Below are 17,287 nucleotides of genomic sequence, written 5' to 3'. Positions count from 1 at the left end.
GGAAGCCACTTTCCCTGATTCCTACACAAATAATTAAAAAAAACGCGTATGGACAAAAAAAAAAAAGAAGCGTGGAGAATAAAAGCGGAAAGTGTATCGTATGGAAAGGATGTAACTCGCTCCACGTTCAGTGCAATGCACAACGTCACTTTAAAAAAATGGCACCTTCTGGCACCCCCATAAAATGCTACAACAGTGGGTTCGTTATCACCACACACTCCACTCCAACAAAGCTAGGCACCCCCCTCGTATAGTAGTACATCACTTCAACCTTTATAAACGGCAACACACTTTTGTCTTTGGAGCCCGGTGTGGGGGCGGAAGCACCGTTTTAGCATTCAGAGTGTAACAAGGTAACACGCCAACCTACGTGACCAATTTTGCTTCACACCCTGTACGTACGTCCCCTTCTTCCCGCACGAACTAATCCACAAGCACTATAGGAAAAGACTCTCCGTGGCAGTTCAACACCAACACCGGCTCACCAGCAACCTCTGATTCCACTAAAGCAACACTGCAATACCTTAAACACCTCATAGTGTGCAACACTCACGGTAAAAACAACAAAGAAAAACTTTCGGACCCCTTTGGGAATGGCTGAACAGGCAGTGGCGCCCGAATCATTTGTGTTGAAATCTGGCATCTTTAAAAAATGGAACCGTGTTTCGGTCGCCACATTTTTTTCTCTCCTCAATGCTTTTTGCAGTGGACATCAAGGAAGGGGGGATTATACGTCGGTGAAACATCTAACGATACGCAGTGACGTACTCATCCCGAAAGGGAAGAGGTCCCGGAAGTCCTCTTACAGCACTATTCACCGTCGGCATGTGAGAAAAGGGGGTCCCACTAAAATAACGAGAGGAAGGGCAAGAGAAGATGCTAAAACTTCCGTTTCCAGCATTATCTTTCCCTCTTCTACCACCTCCTCATTTCACACTCTCCATAAAAATAAACTCTTTCCTTCGTTAAACCGTTTATGACACCCATCAAAAATGGAGAGAACATTATTCATCACCTCCCTGACATTCCAATAACCTGCTCTGCACCCGGTAAAAACGATCCTTAACCAGCGCAGCTTGGGTTTCCATATCATCAATCTCCCTCTCTGTTATGTCCTTTCTACGAAGTACGTCGTACTGCACGAGGAAAGCCGCCACCGATGCAGCAGCAACCGAACCTAACAGAAAACCGGCCATGCGTGGGCCCATGAGTCCCTGCAAATACCATACCGTTGTAATTAAGGTAGTGGAGGAGAAAGAAGGAAAATGCAAATTAAACCAAGGGCAAAGACACAGCCAGCAGTCGAAGTCACTGATCGCATTGCCAGACACGGTAACAGGAAGGAAGTGACCGCAGAAATCGACAAGGCCAACAGTTGAAAAAATCGGGAAAAGGAATAAAAGGAGAAAATTCTGTGGTCTCATCACCACCGTTACCTTGGCACGATGATTCACCAAATAAGTTTGAAAGATATAAAATGCAAAGGGGGGAAGAGTTCCCTACACGCGCAACAATTACGATCGTATACATAGCACTTCCATAAATATCATACACGGGGAAGCAATCGCTCCGCTACTTTCTTCCACGGTCCATACCCCCGTATACGGGGTTGGAGCAAGGCAAGAGGCACCTCGAAGTCGACTGAAGGTTTGTGTGGCTATTCTGGACGGAGCAATTATTTCTGTTTCTGTCGCGTTCGGTGTACATCTCCATCAAACGCAAAATGAAGCCATCGGTCTGCTCAGCCCCGCGCAATGGGGATGCTATCACCTCCGCGGTGGATGGTGCCTCTTCACTTTGGATAATAAGGGACGCAATCTTGCTGCAGTCCTCCTTAGAAGACGCATCTATGCCCTCGCGAGCGTAACGCCCAACATAATCAGGATTCAGCTGCATCGCTAAAAAAACTAGCTGCTCTGCAAACTCGGTTGCGGGACGGCCCTCTCTGTCGTAAGTGTCGTAAAGCCGCAAAAACGAGAAGTAATGCTCGCACCGGCTTGGATGAGAAACCAATTTCTCCACCGGAGAGCACGAAATCGACGGTTCAGAAGGTGCATGGAACGGTGATGACAATTGCGACGCGGGGGCCGATACCAGACGCCCACATGTTGCGTTGAGAATGGCACGCTTTGAGGCCTTTCGGTCCAAAGACTTTGCATGCATAGTCACCTTGCGAAGAATCTCAAAAACAGATAAACTTCCATCACTCCATGGCTTATCAGCCGAAACATCCGGCACAGAGAAGGCTGCAACTTCACCAAAAGTGGGGACATCACTGTTTCGCTCCAAATTGTCGTAAAGGTCCTGCGGAACCAGTGCACGGGTCGCAGCAGCCACAGGTCGTAGCCACACCCGGCAGTAATCCGATACCATCGTGAGTCCACCTTCACCGACTCGCTTTTGGAGGTTCGGCACGAGTGGGTCCATCCTTCTCCTCTCTTCTTGAGTTGCCTCGCTCAGCCACTCAGCACAAAGTAGCCGCGACCAGCTGATAAATTGTGCCCGCGGGCGCAATGCTAGCGCACTATCCGATAGAGTCACAATCGCTGAGAGCAGGAACCTAAGGTCATCCACCGATACCACATTAGACGCCGCCACATCCTGAAGATCACTCAGCAGCGTCCTACGGGATCGAGGAGCAGTTGCCAGAACCGTTTCAACCAACAACTCCCTCAAATATTGGGAAATGGGACGAGTGCCAGCGCTGGAGGACAGATCTATGAAACGGTTCTCCTCTCTATTAAGGAAGTAGAGGAAGGCCGTAAGGCTTGCTGACCTCTGGGTTGTAACGTCACCGTAAACAAGGGTTAGCGGGTGGTCAATGCGTGCCAGAAACGCGTCTGTTACACCTGGGTGTATGAATGACAAACAAAGCGTAGCCAAAAAGCAAACAAGAATCTCCTCGTTGGTAAATAACAGGATTGCAGGTTTCTCCCTCAATATGAGGTACAACATTTGAACCGAGTCAGCCGCGTGGACCGCGTTGTGATAAGCATTGTCTTCAGAATAGTTCTCGAAAATATCTGATAGAAAACTCAGAAGTTTTTCTACATCTAACTGAGAGCAGAACGAGAAGTTAGCAAACACACTGGTGCATACCGAAAGAAACACTCTCCTTGGGTCCTCCATGATTTCACCGTTGAAATCTATTATGTTACTGCTACTAAAATCAATACTTTCCACCTCCTTTACATACTTCAAAGTTTGGTGCATCACTTGATTCATCCTTGCAAATGTGTCCGAAGGGTCTTGAAGAACGGGTGTGTCACGCTTTAAGTTTACCTGCATGTTACACCGATTCGCTAAGCTGCTATCCTGAATACTAAACTTTTCCACTCTTTGTTTGCATGGAATGTTCCCAAAGAGGACGTTCCGAGCGGGTGCGGCACCATTGAACACAGCATCGCCAAAACACCCATCGCTGCCCCTATAGGACATTACATATGAATCGCTCAACTCTGTACCAGATGAGAAACTCAAGTGGAGTGCCAAATCCTGGTATTGGTCTCTCTCATTTTTTCCTTCCATTCTTAACAAGAGTTGTTCTGAGAGTAGACAACACTGTAGGGAAAGACAAAGTTATATAATTGTAAATAGGATATCAATGAGGGGAACGAACTCCCCTGCAGAAAGAAAACCAAGTTTGGGAAATCCCGTACACAAAACCACCGATAAGCCGCCAACGTTTGATGATTAAACCAGAGGTGGAGTAGGGTAACTCAGAATGTCTCAAAGAAGAATAGGGATTTTCAACGCACCTTTCATTCATGACTTTACTGATACGGTTAGTACTCTTCAACGAAAAAAAATGGGGGGATCTCGCCACGTATCGTTACTTCTTTTGGGATTGCTTTTCCGAAAGTACAACATTTCACGGGGAACAAGGCCCCTGAGAGCTACTACGGCTGCGTGAGCGGCAACGGCGCTTTCTGTCTCTTGAATGGTCCCGCCGGTGACTGCGGCTGCGACTCCGGTCGCGCCGTCTATCACTGTGCCTTGAGCGGCTTCCAGACCTCCTCCTGCGTCGACTGCTATCACGTCTGCTATCACTGCTTCGGCGGCGGCGGTTCTCTCCGTCCTTCCGCTGTGACGACATTGTGGACAGCTCAACCAAAAGAGCCTTTCCACGAAACTCCTTTCCGTTGAAAGTCTCCACGAATTCACACGCACGAGACGGAGCAATTGTGATGAAGGCGAACCCCGGAGGTCGCCGAGCTAACCACGAGTCCTCGATATGTTCCTCCATTGGTTTCAGGAACTCAAGTAGTTCCTTTTTTGTTGCACGTTTTTCAATGTTACCAACGTACACTCGAGACATCACTCACCAAATGGATACGAAACGCGCAAACTATGCCGAATATTTAATTTATAAAGAAATGCCGACAGATATGTAAATGTTTTCGATGGGGGAAAAGACAAAATCAGATGTCGGATCAGCAGTTTGCTGTAGGGAAAATGAAGGTGAGCACATTCAACAGCAGTGATCCGCACACGCACACACAAAAGCAAAAAAAAGTTGCGACCAGCATATACTCCACACAAACAACAGACATAGTTCCATAGACCAACAATAACCATAAACATTATATTCTACAGAGGAAGTGATAACTGGCATAGCAACTTCCGAGGAGACACCCGCAGGTCGAGCCTCCCCAGAATTGCTCCAATAATCAGGGCTTGCCATAATGTTGCTTAACACTGGAATCGGTAAAGTGCGCTGAGAGCAAGAGGGCACACCACCACCTACTGACTTTCAGTAACTCCTCCTTCGAAGACTATCCCGTGTTTTCCCAACACTCAAAAGCCTCTCCATTCGTTCCTACAAAAAAAAACTCTGAGGACGGCATGTCTTCCGAAGTGTCACCCCCATTTCAAACTGCTGGAGTGCCGAACATGTGTCTTGTGCCTTTTGCAACGGTCCGTGTGGGGCAAAACGGCAGGTACATTCATCCGTTTTACACTCCATGTAACGACTAATGAGTCGTAAGTTTCATACCTGAAAATCACCCAATGGTGTCGTCCAAGCTAAACGGCATAACACCTTCCACTTGCAGCATTTCCCGTGGCGGACAACACACTAAAGACGATAGCTGGTGTCAACCTTTCACCGACACCTTGGGGGAAGGCAAAGAATTGATTGTTACTAAGAACATAGAATTTAGAGCCCCTCCACGAGACAGTGGGTGTTGCATAGTTCACATGAGCTTCCTTTTTTTTTTTGCAAAAAAAAAAAGAAAGGGAAAAAGAAAGGGAATACACGCCAATTATGGACCATAATGATCAATAGAAGAGGGTGCTGTGTCATCTCCCATTGGCAAATGTATCGAACATCTTGAACCTGCGATCATAAGTGATTCAAACGAATAGGATCAAACATCACCTCATCAAAACATACATGCAATCCACCCGCATAAGCGGGAATCGTAAAAGCGATCATTGCGGTGGAAGATGAAACAGAACACATATAGTAATCATTGATGTTGTCACTACACGACAAGAAATGAAGGTGGCATCTTCCATACACGGCTAAGCTTTTACTTAGTCGCACGGCCATTGGTTCACATGAAGATGATTGCTTTTTCTTCCTATTGTGGTGATTGGTGGTATAAACAACACGAAAGGTCCCGTGAGGTCGACGAATGTGTCACCTCATGGGAAACATACACCAAAGCATCCAACATGTAAGACACGTGCGCTGGAGCCAATAAAAGAATGATACAACTTTACATCGCTTCTCCAAATTTCATGGTGCGTGGACATGGAGATGATGCTACCGCATCCTGTTTGATTTCGCCTTCGTGTCATTTACTTTCAATGGTCAGCACTTGTAGTCCTTTAACGTGCTGCCATTCCCCGGGAGAGGAAAGCGCCACATGGGAGACGAACCCACACCCCTAACAAGTGGTCAGCTAGTAACCTTGGTACTCAGTGCTTTTTAGGTCCATTGCATTGCCCGCGACACTGCGTCACCGGTACAGCATTCGTTATCCTCCAGTTGGTTCGAAAACCGAAAGAAAGAGCGTTGTGAATAATAGAGTGTTTTTGTTTATGCTCCAGCCACCTTACGTTGTCCGTTTGGTATCCAAATATTTTAAAAAAAACTTGAAACTTTGGCCGACTGACGCAGCCAAAAATACCAGAAGCTACAGGGTACGCCATTAATAATACCCAAACCACTGTGAACGCATCAGACGAAGGTAACAAAAAGACAACACGAAAAACATCTCTCCAGTACCAACTTATCTCCATTCTTCCCTTGGTTCCTGCATTGAAGTTTCTGTGTTAATACCTTCATTGGCCTTTCACAAGGCATCAAGAACTTAGGGCGTTGCGAGAGGCATCTATCTATTTGACGGACGGCACAAAGCGTTTTGAGTTCTAGTCCATCCTTCTGTGTATTCCTTAGTTATAAACGAAAACAGGAAGAGATGACAACCAAGTAGGACGCACAACCAAACCAAACCGTAGCGTTCAGCTGAGTCGGTGAAACTAAGCACATGTGTTGGGAAACAGAGACGGCATATCGTGCGAATATAAAAAGTGACGTGCCTTATATTGTGGGAAAGAGTGGAATGTACGCAGCTATTTTTTATTCTGTCCAAAAGAAATATAGCTGAAGTTACACAAAGCATCTTATCTATAAATGAGCCGTAAAGGACTGGGAAAATTAAATATCTTCGTAGTAACTAAAAAAAGATCTCTAAACAAAACTTTGAAAATCCCTTGAGTTCAACAAACCAATGACGCACACACACACACACACACACACACACAACGGGTAACCAAACTTTACCTTGCCCTTTATACTAAAAGTCAAATGGATCAGAAAAAATAAAAACTTTTCACTGCTGCAGATAAGAAAATTTTTTGTTGTATATCGTGCTTTGCAGGGGGCGTGCCATCAAATAACGTTAGTCAAGGGGAAATGCAATTAAAATGAAAGAACTAAATATCACACGCACACACGTCCTTTGTCCTTGTAGAGAAAGTAGCACTGCACCTCGCATAGCCCGTCGTCAATTAACAAACGGTCCTTTACTCTGAAGGGTCTGCGTGCAACACGTCAAATGGCAATGCTGCAAGGACCCTCCGCTGCCATAAAAATCATTATGTTAAAAAAGGAGGAAAGGAGCCGCAAATATCACGTGCATGGGCATTCCATCCAAACAACGGTGGGAATGTGACGCAACAATCTACCACGCACCGTACCAACAATAGTAACATATCTCAGGTTATTAGCGCGCCACATTCACTTCAACTATGCTCCGCTTCGCGGTAAAATGTCCGCCAAAGCGACACAGACATAACCTTGTATGCCCCTTGATAACACATCAATAGGGAAATATGTAATAAAGCAATCAGACAAATGAAATACGAACAAAAACAACGGTGCTGAGTGATATGATCGCACCAATACAATGTAATTCCACATCTAACTCTATGTACAACGCGTGTGGTGTAGGTACACATTCTTAAGAGAACACCACACACACACACACATATATATATATATATATACATACATACATACATGCATGCATACATACATACATACACTCGAGTCACGTACATTTGCCTAAACACAGCAACACAACCACGTAATTCACTACCCCTCATCTCCCTCATGAATAATCAGGGTCACAAAAACCAAAAAAGAGTTACTAACAAATGAAACAGTAGATGAAGTGCTGGAAAGCATTTTGTTAGGAAGGCAACGCAGGAATCAACCCTCAATTAGTAGTCATTCATACTGTATCCGGCACTCCAAAGAGGTTGAAAAGAACTTCTACCTTTAAAAATAAAAAGCTGTAATGCTCACGAAATAACAAAAACGATTTTCTTCGTTACAGTATCAACTAATCCCCACACACACTTCAGGCGCTACTGAGCAATGCACCAATTTCTTAAATGATAAAATCACAAACACTAAGGCGAATAGCAGATGCCCAACAATACCTCTTCTGCATAGTAAGGGCACCGATCCCTCTTTCAGTTTCTTGGAAAAGGTACGTAGAACGTAAGATCAGCAAGCAGTCAAAGAAGTCAAATGCGGAAGAACTCCCCTATTCACACCGGTAGTCTACCTCACAAACTGATTTTTTTAAACAATTTGAGCCTGTTACCAGCCCGATTGGGAAACCACTAACCTACATTTCTATTGTTCCACTTCCTACCACAATCAGATACTAGACGTGACACCCATCCCTGGTTACCAGCGGTGGGGAATCAAAACGTTCTTTCTCAAAGCCCACAAAGAATCGGCATCCGAGCATCCCGACCACAACAAACTCATACCGGCGGTGACATCGCAGAGAACGTTTCAGGCGACAGCAACACGAGCCCGTGCCAACCACCGCCGCATCCCCCGCAGCAATTCGCTGATCAAACCATAGTCTTTCCACAGTTCGGCACTTGCCTCACCAATGTGTCAGCGTCGAGCACCTTGCCTAGAACTCAGAAAAAGAGCCAACCTCCTTTTTTTTTGTTATATCGAAACGGCATCGACAAATAACATAAGTCGGGTAAAGTAACCTCGCGCACGCATCCTTTCGAATATAAATGCATGCAAATGTGTTTTGTTGTTGCTTATCAATAAGAACCCAAATGCCATTTCCTAAAGAGACTAACGGAATGCGGGTGGTCGTTCATCGGATAGCGAGGCATTGTTACTTCGTAAATATGATTGTTGAGGACGCAGTAACTCTTTTATTTTCTCCTCCATCAGAAGTAAAACGCACGTACGTGAGGGTTTTGGAAAGTGGAATGACCATTTCTCCATGGTTACCGGCATATTGGAATGACACGAATGGACTTGCATCTAGTAAGCGACTGAAGTCTTGGCGGTGCAGTGCCACGCGCGGAAGTTGAATGTTCAATGGGAAAAAGAAATGCCTCAACTTTCATCGTGTACTGGAGGTTTGCGGGGAGGCGGGAATCTTGCAAAACGGAGCCGAGTCGAAATGCGAGGCCATCTCACGAAAGGAGGCTGCATAGGACGAAGTATGGACGCAGCCCACCAGCATCGCTGAAGTGTGGACATTGCCGGTTCAGAACGAAAATGCGCTGCTGGATCCCTTAGGGCGTCAAAATGCATCGGAGCCCCCAGGGCAAAGTTCCAGAGGAAAGATTCGGCAGCCCTCAGGGGAAATAGTATCTCTTCCGTATGCCTTGGGAGAGTTGTCATTAATACACACCAACTCATTTCATCACAGTCTGGAAAGGCCTCACTCTATTATATATACATAAGTTGGCCTAACAGAGAATACAACTCAAATGCTGTTGTATATGACATCCAATATGTCCAAGAGGCAAGTGTATATTTATTTATATTTACATAGATCCCATATTTGTCGCACTGGTGGGGGGTTATGTTCACCATATCACAATATATTATATGCTGAGGGGACAGCTTGCACACGTATGGGGAATTTATAGGAATATGATAATAAGCTCCTTTGTGTTTGCCGCTTTTCTAGAAATGTGAGAATAATGCAAACCGTATATTTTGTGGCTGTGAAGGTTTGTTATAATATATCGACATAGTTTTCCCCTGTACATACTAATAATATACCATGAGGCATTATGTGCACAATATGGGAGGTGTGGCTACTGTATATGTTATTTGTTAACTCTTCCTTCGGATGAAACACTACAGTGTCACACCTCTCCTTCTCACATCATATGTATGTGCTTCACCTCACATTATTACTCCATACCATTGTGTTCTAGTGGGAGAAATGATGTGGAATGATAGATTGGGTGAAAAAGAGTTAAGAAGGCATGAATATCAATGGTGTGTCGCTGATATTTGAAAAGCCCTGCATGATCACGCGATATCGTATATACACAAGCTGTGCGCGTGTATTTGTGCGATGCATGCTTGGAGTAATGGAGAGTGGCAACGCCAGTTTGCGTTCACCACCGTGTTCTTCATTTGTGAGAGGAGGTAAAACAAACAAAAGATCATCAATATTTGAGCGAAGGGAAGAAAAGCTCATTTTGAAGCGGTTGCCAGCGACTGCCGGCGCAACTGTGAGATCAAAACGTCCCCCGAGCACCACACACCCTGTTTTGTTCATGATCAATCTGCCGGAGTAAATGCGGATTCCTATAACGGCTGCAATATTCAGTCCCTTCTGAAGACACATCTTCATTTCCTCTCCTTATCGCCAGGCCGCTTTCGAAGATGCCAAGTCGGGGTTGGATATTATCTCTTGCGACGCTCCCTCAAAGTGGGAAGGAAGTTCGCTGCGCTTACTAACAGTGGAGGGGGCCTGGTGCTGTGCCATTTGCCCATTTTCTTTTGAGTTATTTCCGTTAGGAAAGTGGTTTGCTTAAGTATCGTGCCGCCTTTAGCACTGTTTGAAAGGAGGTTGGACGGAGGGCGGGCGGGTTTCTCCACCAACTTTACGTTTTTTTTTTTGCACTACCCTCCGCGTTGGGCCACTGTATGAGATGCTCCGGAATAGGCATTAAAGAGGATGACGTTTTTTAAATTACTTCTGGTACTTTCACTGGTCAATCAGTTGTCAGGTGCTCTCACAAAATTCTTCTATCATCCTTGTGATGGTGAGTGCCGCTCGGGAAGCAGGACAGATCAGAATTTGACCCTCCAGAAGTGGTCGAAGTTACAAGGAAAATGCTCCTATTCTTCTCTCGTGCAGTGCGATCCTCATGCCGAGGTTTCCACTGAGCAGGCTACAACTCGCCTGCTGACGTTTCAGGCTTTTCTTGTCAGATATGCTCATTTTGAAGAACTTGTTTCGACAACGTTGGGAATCGAGCACGGTAATAAATGCGGTCGACCCTGCGTTACAGGACGATTCCGTTCAGTGTTTTCCGTGGTGTTATTAATCTTATTTTCCATTTCAGCCACCTCTTTGTCCATGGGGAAAGGTTTATGGATATTGTTCTACCTGCCAGACTGCGGCGATCGGCGCCTCGCAAACTATGATTGCAAGCGCGTCGTCGTGACTGTGGATATGTCCCTCTTCCTTAATCGTCTCAGTTTTCCCCTGCGTGGCGAGTTCTAGTTCCCACAAGTTATGGTATTTCCGCTGATGCGATGCTTGTAAGGATATTTGCAGTGAAAATAGCGGCTCGTCCGACCCGACGTGGCCGTGGAAGAATATGATCGAACGGCAGCTTTACGCCGTGGGTTGAGGGCTCCTTTTCGCAACAAAACAGTCTTTTCAAGAAATTACACCGTATGTGGGACCAGCGCCCCTGGCCCAAGTCTTAACACACAGTTTCGTGGGTCTTTCCGGCGGTGTTTTTATTTTCTGCGTTTAGTCGAGCTGTGAAGCCACTTCCACCGCATAGGGGGAGACATCTATGGCACAAGAGAATGAAAGTTGGGATCGTCACCAAATACTCGTGGACCATCCTGAAGGAGATCGTCAAGTTTTTCTCTGGCGTACCCTCCTTTTCGACGAGGGGAAAAGCGGAGGCTTGTGTTAGTTCGAGTATTTGTATGGGACATACCGCAAAATGGAAATGATCGTGTAATGAACCCTTCGAGAAGTTCACCTCCAGAAGGATATCTTCAGGGATCGGAATAGGTATATCTCTCTTTGCATCGCGGCTGAAGGCAACGCGGTGACGGGTGCTGCTCACTTCGTTTAAGAGCGCAGCAACGTTCCAATTTATACCGAAAAAAAAAGCACCCGGGATTCTAATTGACGTCTGCACTGCCCAGCATTTTCCTGCGGATGGCACCGTTTGCGGGAAGTCAGAACGTGCCCAGGGACCCTCCTATGATGGCGCCTGCTGTGTAGCGCATTTGTCATAGTCTAAGCTTTGGTGTGGTGCTGAAGCCCTTCCGCCGCGATCCACTCCAACGGAATAAGATGCGGGTGCTTGCCTTTCATCACCTGAGCGGAGTGGCGGGCCATGCCGCAACGTGGATATGATTGACATCGCCATGGGAAAGGCGGTACAAAAGAGTTCGAAGCGCTGTATATAAAGCAAATTCGGGGGATAAAGGGGCCGTTTTTAATTGTGATTATTTTTCGACTGGGTGGTTCAGGAGTGTTTTTCAGCAGTGCTGGGAGTTATCGGAGGATGTGCTTTGAATATTGAAATGGTCTGATGGAGGGAGGTCAGTTGGTTTTCGAGAGTACCAGGAAGGAGGGAAACATTGGTCCTTGGGGAGGATCTAGAGGAGAAGTGGGGAAAATGTGTGATGCCTGTGGACCTCAAAAAGGGCGTGGATAGGAAACTTTGGAAAATTAGTGCAAACCTTGTCCGAAACATAAAAGAAACCGTGCAGCAGGACACTGAGCATCTTTCCACATATATTGGACAACGCGGAGGGTAGATTTGAGATGCGCGCGGGACGAAAGAGGGGGAAAGAAAGGGTCATGTGTTGTACTGGGAGAGGGTGCTGGGGAATAGAGATGGCTAAACTGTAAGGTCGTTCCAGAATAAGACCAACTGTTGAGGAGCTTTGTAAGGGGGAAACTTGAAGACAAATGAAAAGCGCCCACCTCGCAGTTTCGTTTCACCGAGAAAAGGCCAGCAAACCAATGTTTAGGAATGAAAAATTGATGGGGAAGAAAGCAGAACACTGATATTTACAGTATCAGACTCAATAAAAAGCTCAGGCGCTTCCTCCTTCGGCCTTCTCCCCCCACGACAAACACTTCTCTAAATATTTCTTCATTCCTGCTGCCGGCTGCTGCTGACACTCGTTGTTATTGCAAACTTCAAACTGTGACCTTCCACTTTAATAATATCTGTTCTCTTTATGTTTTTTTTTTACCATTCAACGCTTCAGCCTCCGCTTTCCCCTTCTGACTTTCCTTCGCATTTCTTCGTAGTAGCGTATGCGCACAGCAAAATTTAAAGAAAATTTCAGAGGAGGTTCACCCTTCCAACAGGTAAAAACCCTCCTGGGAGGGTTCATCCACCTGCGTGGGTACCGACGCGGAAAAAAAAAATGAGAGCACTGAGGTCGCGATGATAACAGCCGCCCCAGCGTGACATTACTGTTTAGCGGCTTGCTGGGTCGGGAGCGGACAAGTGGCTGCCACCTGCTTGGCGAGCTGTGGGTCCAGGGAAAGTGCCATGGCAACAGCGCGCCATCTCGCCCGCAGCAGGTCCGTTAACGGCTGAGCAATGATTTAGGGCCCGCAGCCCCGTGCAGGCGGGCCGTCACCAATCCACGGACCTCTTGGTACGCAGAGAAAAGTTCGTTGAAAGATGTTTTTTTTTGTTGCCGATTGTGTGTAAGGTAAAAGAGTTAGGGCGGTAGTTCAGTGGAAATATTGGAAGGATTATTGGGGCCTGTTGTTCAAATATGTGGAAACAAGTGGCTTGTTTGGGGTAGGGAACAAATGCTCACGGAACGACGAAGTAAATTACCACGGGAAATAGTATCGTTTTCCTCTAAGCACGGGAATGGTGGGGGATCGAGAAAAATATGCATTGAAAGATTGAGAAGGTTTACATAAATTGAGCAGCAATTAAATAAATAATAAAGAAGTATTCCATCATATCATTTTTTTTTAAAGGCAAAATCAGTGACATAGTTTCCCACATATGACGTGAGATTCCGTGAAACATTCGGCAGAGAACCGTCAAACGGCCGCCGTCTAACCTTCATACTACGGTGTGGTTATTAGGGGAGGCTTTTAGTCACAAAGGATCAATGTTTCGCTTTCGCATGAAAACATTTGGCAACCTACTCGACACCGAATGAAAGATCCGATGAATGGCCCTATTTCCTAAGTAGTTGCGGAAAGGGAAGCAAGGGGGTGATATCTTAGAATACATCATGTTTTACCACGATGCTCCCTTGGCCCGCCTTTGGGCATGCGACCGTCTTTTCATGATCATGTCCAAACGGTGCAAGATGGCTGAAGCGGAAGGGCTGGCCACATCCTTGTTAGCTGCGATTAACTTATTTCCATAGAATAGTCTATACCCCACCTCTTTGTTAAGTAAGGAGTGTGTTGGAACAAAAAAAACTCATATCGAACTTCCGTTGCGACCATCATATCCATCATTTGCATTGTTGAGGGTCCTTATTGAAAATCCTAACTTTAGATTATAAGGAGGCTAGTGGCTTTTAAACGGGCGAAAAGGAGGTACTGAAAGCACCCCTAATCTGCCTCCCACAGTCCCCTTCGCTATGTCCGGCGGTGAGACCTTCACCCCGCGTGAGCCGCCATCCACAGGATTATTTTCCGACGCGACAACGGAAATTTCTGCGTTTCTGGAAAAGTTACTTGGAAAATAACCTCCTTCAAACGAAGAAATGGCAGTGATTTTAATACAAACTGCCCCCAAATTACAGGGAAATGTAACCCAAAGAAACCCTCGTCCCGCAGTCTTCCTGTTCATTTTTTGATTTTGACCAGGCTATGAAACGCCGCCGCGACCCCAACAGTTTCTCCCCAGCGATAGCAAAAGGCGCCACTCACCCCATGGTTGGTAACCTCGATGCAGTTTAAGCAACTCCCGCCTGTTTCATTGTTTGAGCATCCGCATTTGTTGTCCTCAAAGGGCCCCTCCTTCCTCCTCGCTCTTTCCTCGAGATATTTGGTTGTTTCCTAACGTTCCACACTGCACCCCAAACCTTTCAGGCTCCTTTGATTTTAGTCGACTCAGGACTCAGTTCAAGGATGGAATGTCCACGTTCACATGCTGTGCCAGCGGCCTTCGTTCGTCGTCTTTATCTTCCACCCGTGCACGGTGAGTGCGTCGTTCGGTGCAATGCCATTGGAAGAGTTGCCCCCTATCATGTCCTCTGATCGGAACTATCCACGGTGAATTTGCCCATTTTCCTTACCGCTTCTACCACATATATGGTGTCAGGTGAGCGGACTTGCCTTCTAGGGCTATCCGAGACCCTATGCGGCGATCTGTGTTTTTTCATGGCAACTCTAGAGGGTTCGCGTGTTTCCCATAACTGCACCGCCAATCGGGTGTTGAGACCGCCTTCGATCACCGCTGCAATTGCATGCGCTAGCGCGCCTCTTGTATGGGATGCCCCGTCGTGCCGCATAGTCGGAGAGCGCTTTCCGTTTCCCTCACGGTTGGCACTGAGAGCCGTTCCCCCTCCCCCATGCTCTTGATTACAGCTTTTACCCCTTGTGCATCTTCTCCCCCGATCACCACATACCATACCGCTCTATGTGTGAGTTGGGCTTGTGCGTCTTCGGCTGGGCCCTCCAATCCACAATCAGAGCGCCCTTTTTTCGAGGGTGAGGGATGAAAATTTCTTTTTTGGGCAACGCGATTTCCATCCATCAACTGACTGTCACTCAGACGGGTCGTTGGTCCACCCGATCGTTTTCTAGAGTTAACAACTCGCCGATAAGATCCAATTCCCAAGCTTTCCATGGGGTGAACTCGTTTTGTGTGGCTTGCGGCCGCCTTCCTTTGAGGGCCGGCTAAAAACATATGAACTGATGATTTTACTGTGGCTAGCAACGTCAATAAGGTTCTGGTATATCACACCGCACCGCCCCTGGCCAATTATTAGCTTACAATACGCAAAGAAGCATTTTCTTCCCGAGGCTATGGATTATTCTTTGTTAAGGAATTGCAAAATCCCCGCATTATGGAAACACTTTGTTCCCAACTCGTTTGTGTCCATACACTCTTGGTGATGTGAATTGCTTCTGAAGCCAATGCCGCAACATAGGGATCGTGGGCCGGTACTGCTTATTGATACCTCGTTTTCTGAAGTTTTCAAGTGTGACATAGCCTTACCTAAGAGACCCTTCCAATCCCCTTGTGGGGTCTTCCTTGTGTTGAGCGAGGGAAACATCTCTTTCATAACCCGCATGACGGGGTAACGTGTTGGCGCCTTTCCGCGGAGGGGGTTTCAGCTCGTTGGAAACGCGGTACACCCTTTCCACTCACTTAGTGTAGATTCCAATACTTTCGTGTCACCTGGGGTGTTCACCGCCACAACGGTCGCTATCGGTTTCGTTGTTTGAGCATGCCATTGGGCACGAGTGCATAACGAGTTGTGCTATAATGCTCCATACGGCCCTATCGCTGACGCCTTGTGCGGCTGGAAAGAGGTCCAGCCTGTTTCCACTTCCGGGCAAGCGACACCTTCACCCGATCCGTTTGAGCTTGCATCTGCTTTATCTGCAGCCCCAGTACGTTGATGTGCTGCCGAAGCTGATTCATGCGACCCCTTGAACCCAATGTTTGCAAGTATGCTTTTTGTTGGATCTTTAAATTTCTCCGACCAGATATGCATGGGCCATCACACACTGCTGATGCATAATTGATTTGCCTTTCATCCAACTTCAGCCATTCATTCCGAAGGGTCACTCGTGCATCGTCAAATGCCCTGTGGAAGCCCTCAGTCTTCGGCTTGGTGAAAGGCACGTGAAGTATCGTAAAGAACAAAAGTTAGTTTTGGTACCACCTTCAGGATGCATCATGAGTTTTGTTTGTTCCATAGTTAAGGTGCCCTCGGTACAATTGAGTTACGTACCAAAGTGTGGTTTCCAGTCAAAAGAAAATGGTATCTGATCACTCCGTCTGACGAACACTGTGAGAACTTATGGGTCTTGCCACCAGTTGTCCACCCATGAAGGGTCGCTGAGGTCTTGTGGTTAACATTGCCTTCAACCTACTCCTAGTTTCAAAGACATACTTTTTGTGACGCCCTTCTGAAGCATGAGATGAAGACAAGAATCATGATGGATTGTTGGATTTCACATGAAAATGGGCAAAGTTTGGTCATTCCCCTCGTCAGATCCCCTAAAAAAAAGATGAAAATCTCCAAAGCACATGTAATCCTACCGTTTCTTCATCTCTTCCTAGAGTATTATCGTTTTCGGGGGTCAAAAAAGTCGAAGATCCCTACTTATCGTGTTGCCTTTCAGAGTAAGCTTGAACCTGTCTTCTCCTAGATAACGTTACCCGCCAAACAAAACACTAAGACGAAAACAAGGCGTCTGCACCGCCGTGTTTAGATGTGCAGACACATTTCGGATAACCAGCGACAGACGGTCTTCCCGAATCCGCCAACACTCACTATATGCCGTCTCTAATCCCCACCTCTGCGGGCTTTCTCTTCCCACGCCGCACGAGATACAATGCGAGACCCTGTTGCTTCCACGCCGCTGCACACTAAATTTTTTCTTGTCCTGAGAGAACGTCAAAAAATGGAAACACTTCGAGTACAATTATATGCTTTGCTGTTTAAATTATAAACGTCGTTACGGCTGAACACGGTATGAAGGAAGATGGGGTAAGGGGGTTTCCCATCTGAAAAGCGGAACTGTGGGTGGTGTGTGTGGGAGGGAGGGGTGCG

The 17,287-nt window shown here is 46.5% G+C and overlaps 13 protein-coding genes across 13 annotated transcripts, besides 2 other annotated features; 2 read left to right on the top strand and 11 right to left on the bottom strand.

Annotated features, from left to right (window-relative positions):
• Positions 1-593: 593 nt before the first annotated feature.
• Positions 594-980, top strand: Tb09.v1.0270 (hypothetical protein, unlikely; the record flags this gene model as incomplete). The annotated part of the gene is made up of 1 exon (XM_821959.1): positions 594-980. One exon carries the CDS (start codon positions 594-596, stop codon positions 978-980), a length of 387 nt encoding a protein of 128 aa, XP_827052.1.
• A 24-nt stretch (positions 981-1,004) lies between these two features.
• On the bottom strand, positions 1,005-1,424 carry Tb09.160.5040 (hypothetical protein, conserved; the record flags this gene model as incomplete). Its single annotated transcript, XM_821958.1, has 1 exon — positions 1,005-1,424. The coding sequence occupies one exon, from the start codon at positions 1,422-1,424 to the stop codon at positions 1,005-1,007; it is 420 nt and encodes a 139-aa protein (XP_827051.1).
• Positions 1,425-1,572: 148 nt separating this feature from the next.
• On the bottom strand, positions 1,573-3,528 carry Tb09.160.5030 (cAMP-specific phosphodiesterase, putative; the record flags this gene model as incomplete). Its single annotated transcript, XM_821957.1, has 1 exon — positions 1,573-3,528. The coding sequence occupies one exon, from the start codon at positions 3,526-3,528 to the stop codon at positions 1,573-1,575; it is 1,956 nt and encodes a 651-aa protein (XP_827050.1).
• A 343-nt stretch (positions 3,529-3,871) lies between these two features.
• Positions 3,872-4,318, bottom strand: Tb09.160.5020 (uncharacterized protein; the record flags this gene model as incomplete). The annotated part of the gene is made up of 1 exon (XM_821956.1): positions 3,872-4,318. One exon carries the CDS (start codon positions 4,316-4,318, stop codon positions 3,872-3,874), a length of 447 nt encoding a protein of 148 aa, XP_827049.1.
• A 1,607-nt stretch (positions 4,319-5,925) lies between these two features.
• On the bottom strand, positions 5,926-6,249 carry Tb09.v2.0050 (hypothetical protein, unlikely; the record flags this gene model as incomplete). Its single annotated transcript, XM_821955.1, has 1 exon — positions 5,926-6,249. The coding sequence occupies one exon, from the start codon at positions 6,247-6,249 to the stop codon at positions 5,926-5,928; it is 324 nt and encodes a 107-aa protein (XP_827048.1).
• A 92-nt stretch (positions 6,250-6,341) lies between these two features.
• Positions 6,342-6,632, bottom strand: Tb09.v2.0040 (hypothetical protein, unlikely; the record flags this gene model as incomplete). Its single annotated transcript, XM_821954.1, has 1 exon — positions 6,342-6,632. The coding sequence occupies one exon, from the start codon at positions 6,630-6,632 to the stop codon at positions 6,342-6,344; it is 291 nt and encodes a 96-aa protein (XP_827047.1).
• A 111-nt stretch (positions 6,633-6,743) lies between these two features.
• Positions 6,744-6,774: a microsatellite.
• A 480-nt stretch (positions 6,775-7,254) lies between these two features.
• On the bottom strand, positions 7,255-7,626 carry Tb09.160.5010 (hypothetical protein; the record flags this gene model as incomplete). The annotated part of the gene is made up of 1 exon (XM_821953.1): positions 7,255-7,626. The coding sequence occupies one exon, from the start codon at positions 7,624-7,626 to the stop codon at positions 7,255-7,257; it is 372 nt and encodes a 123-aa protein (XP_827046.1).
• Positions 7,486-7,556: a microsatellite.
• A 2,144-nt stretch (positions 7,627-9,770) lies between the features above and the next one.
• On the bottom strand, positions 9,771-10,154 carry Tb09.160.5000 (hypothetical protein, unlikely; the record flags this gene model as incomplete). Its single annotated transcript, XM_821952.1, has 1 exon — positions 9,771-10,154. One exon carries the CDS (start codon positions 10,152-10,154, stop codon positions 9,771-9,773), a length of 384 nt encoding a protein of 127 aa, XP_827045.1.
• Positions 10,155-10,481: 327 nt separating this feature from the next.
• On the top strand, positions 10,482-11,033 carry Tb09.160.4990 (hypothetical protein, unlikely; the record flags this gene model as incomplete). The annotated part of the gene is made up of 1 exon (XM_821951.1): positions 10,482-11,033. The coding sequence occupies one exon, from the start codon at positions 10,482-10,484 to the stop codon at positions 11,031-11,033; it is 552 nt and encodes a 183-aa protein (XP_827044.1).
• A 205-nt stretch (positions 11,034-11,238) lies between these two features.
• Positions 11,239-11,385, bottom strand: Tb09.160.4980 (hypothetical protein, unlikely; the record flags this gene model as incomplete). The annotated part of the gene is made up of 1 exon (XM_821950.1): positions 11,239-11,385. The coding sequence occupies one exon, from the start codon at positions 11,383-11,385 to the stop codon at positions 11,239-11,241; it is 147 nt and encodes a 48-aa protein (XP_827043.1).
• A 3,358-nt stretch (positions 11,386-14,743) lies between these two features.
• On the bottom strand, positions 14,744-14,881 carry Tb09.v1.0260 (hypothetical protein, unlikely; the record flags this gene model as incomplete). Its single annotated transcript, XM_024642670.1, has 1 exon — positions 14,744-14,881. One exon carries the CDS (start codon positions 14,879-14,881, stop codon positions 14,744-14,746), a length of 138 nt encoding a protein of 45 aa, XP_024498454.1.
• Positions 14,882-14,970: 89 nt separating this feature from the next.
• Tb09.160.4970 (hypothetical protein, unlikely) lies at positions 14,971-15,408 on the bottom strand (the record flags this gene model as incomplete). The annotated part of the gene is made up of 1 exon (XM_821948.1): positions 14,971-15,408. One exon carries the CDS (start codon positions 15,406-15,408, stop codon positions 14,971-14,973), a length of 438 nt encoding a protein of 145 aa, XP_827041.1.
• Positions 15,409-16,005: 597 nt separating this feature from the next.
• On the bottom strand, positions 16,006-16,149 carry Tb09.160.4960 (hypothetical protein, unlikely; the record flags this gene model as incomplete). The annotated part of the gene is made up of 1 exon (XM_821947.1): positions 16,006-16,149. The coding sequence occupies one exon, from the start codon at positions 16,147-16,149 to the stop codon at positions 16,006-16,008; it is 144 nt and encodes a 47-aa protein (XP_827040.1).
• Positions 16,150-17,287: the final 1,138 nt, after the last annotated feature.

Source organism: Trypanosoma brucei, chromosome 9, assembly GCF_000002445.2.
Source record: "Trypanosoma brucei brucei TREU927 chromosome 9, whole genome shotgun sequence".
Lineage (NCBI taxonomy): Eukaryota > Euglenozoa > Kinetoplastea > Trypanosomatida > Trypanosomatidae > Trypanosoma > Trypanosoma brucei.
Note: the sequence above shows the minus strand (reverse complement) of the source record. Positions and strands in the feature narration are given on the sequence as shown.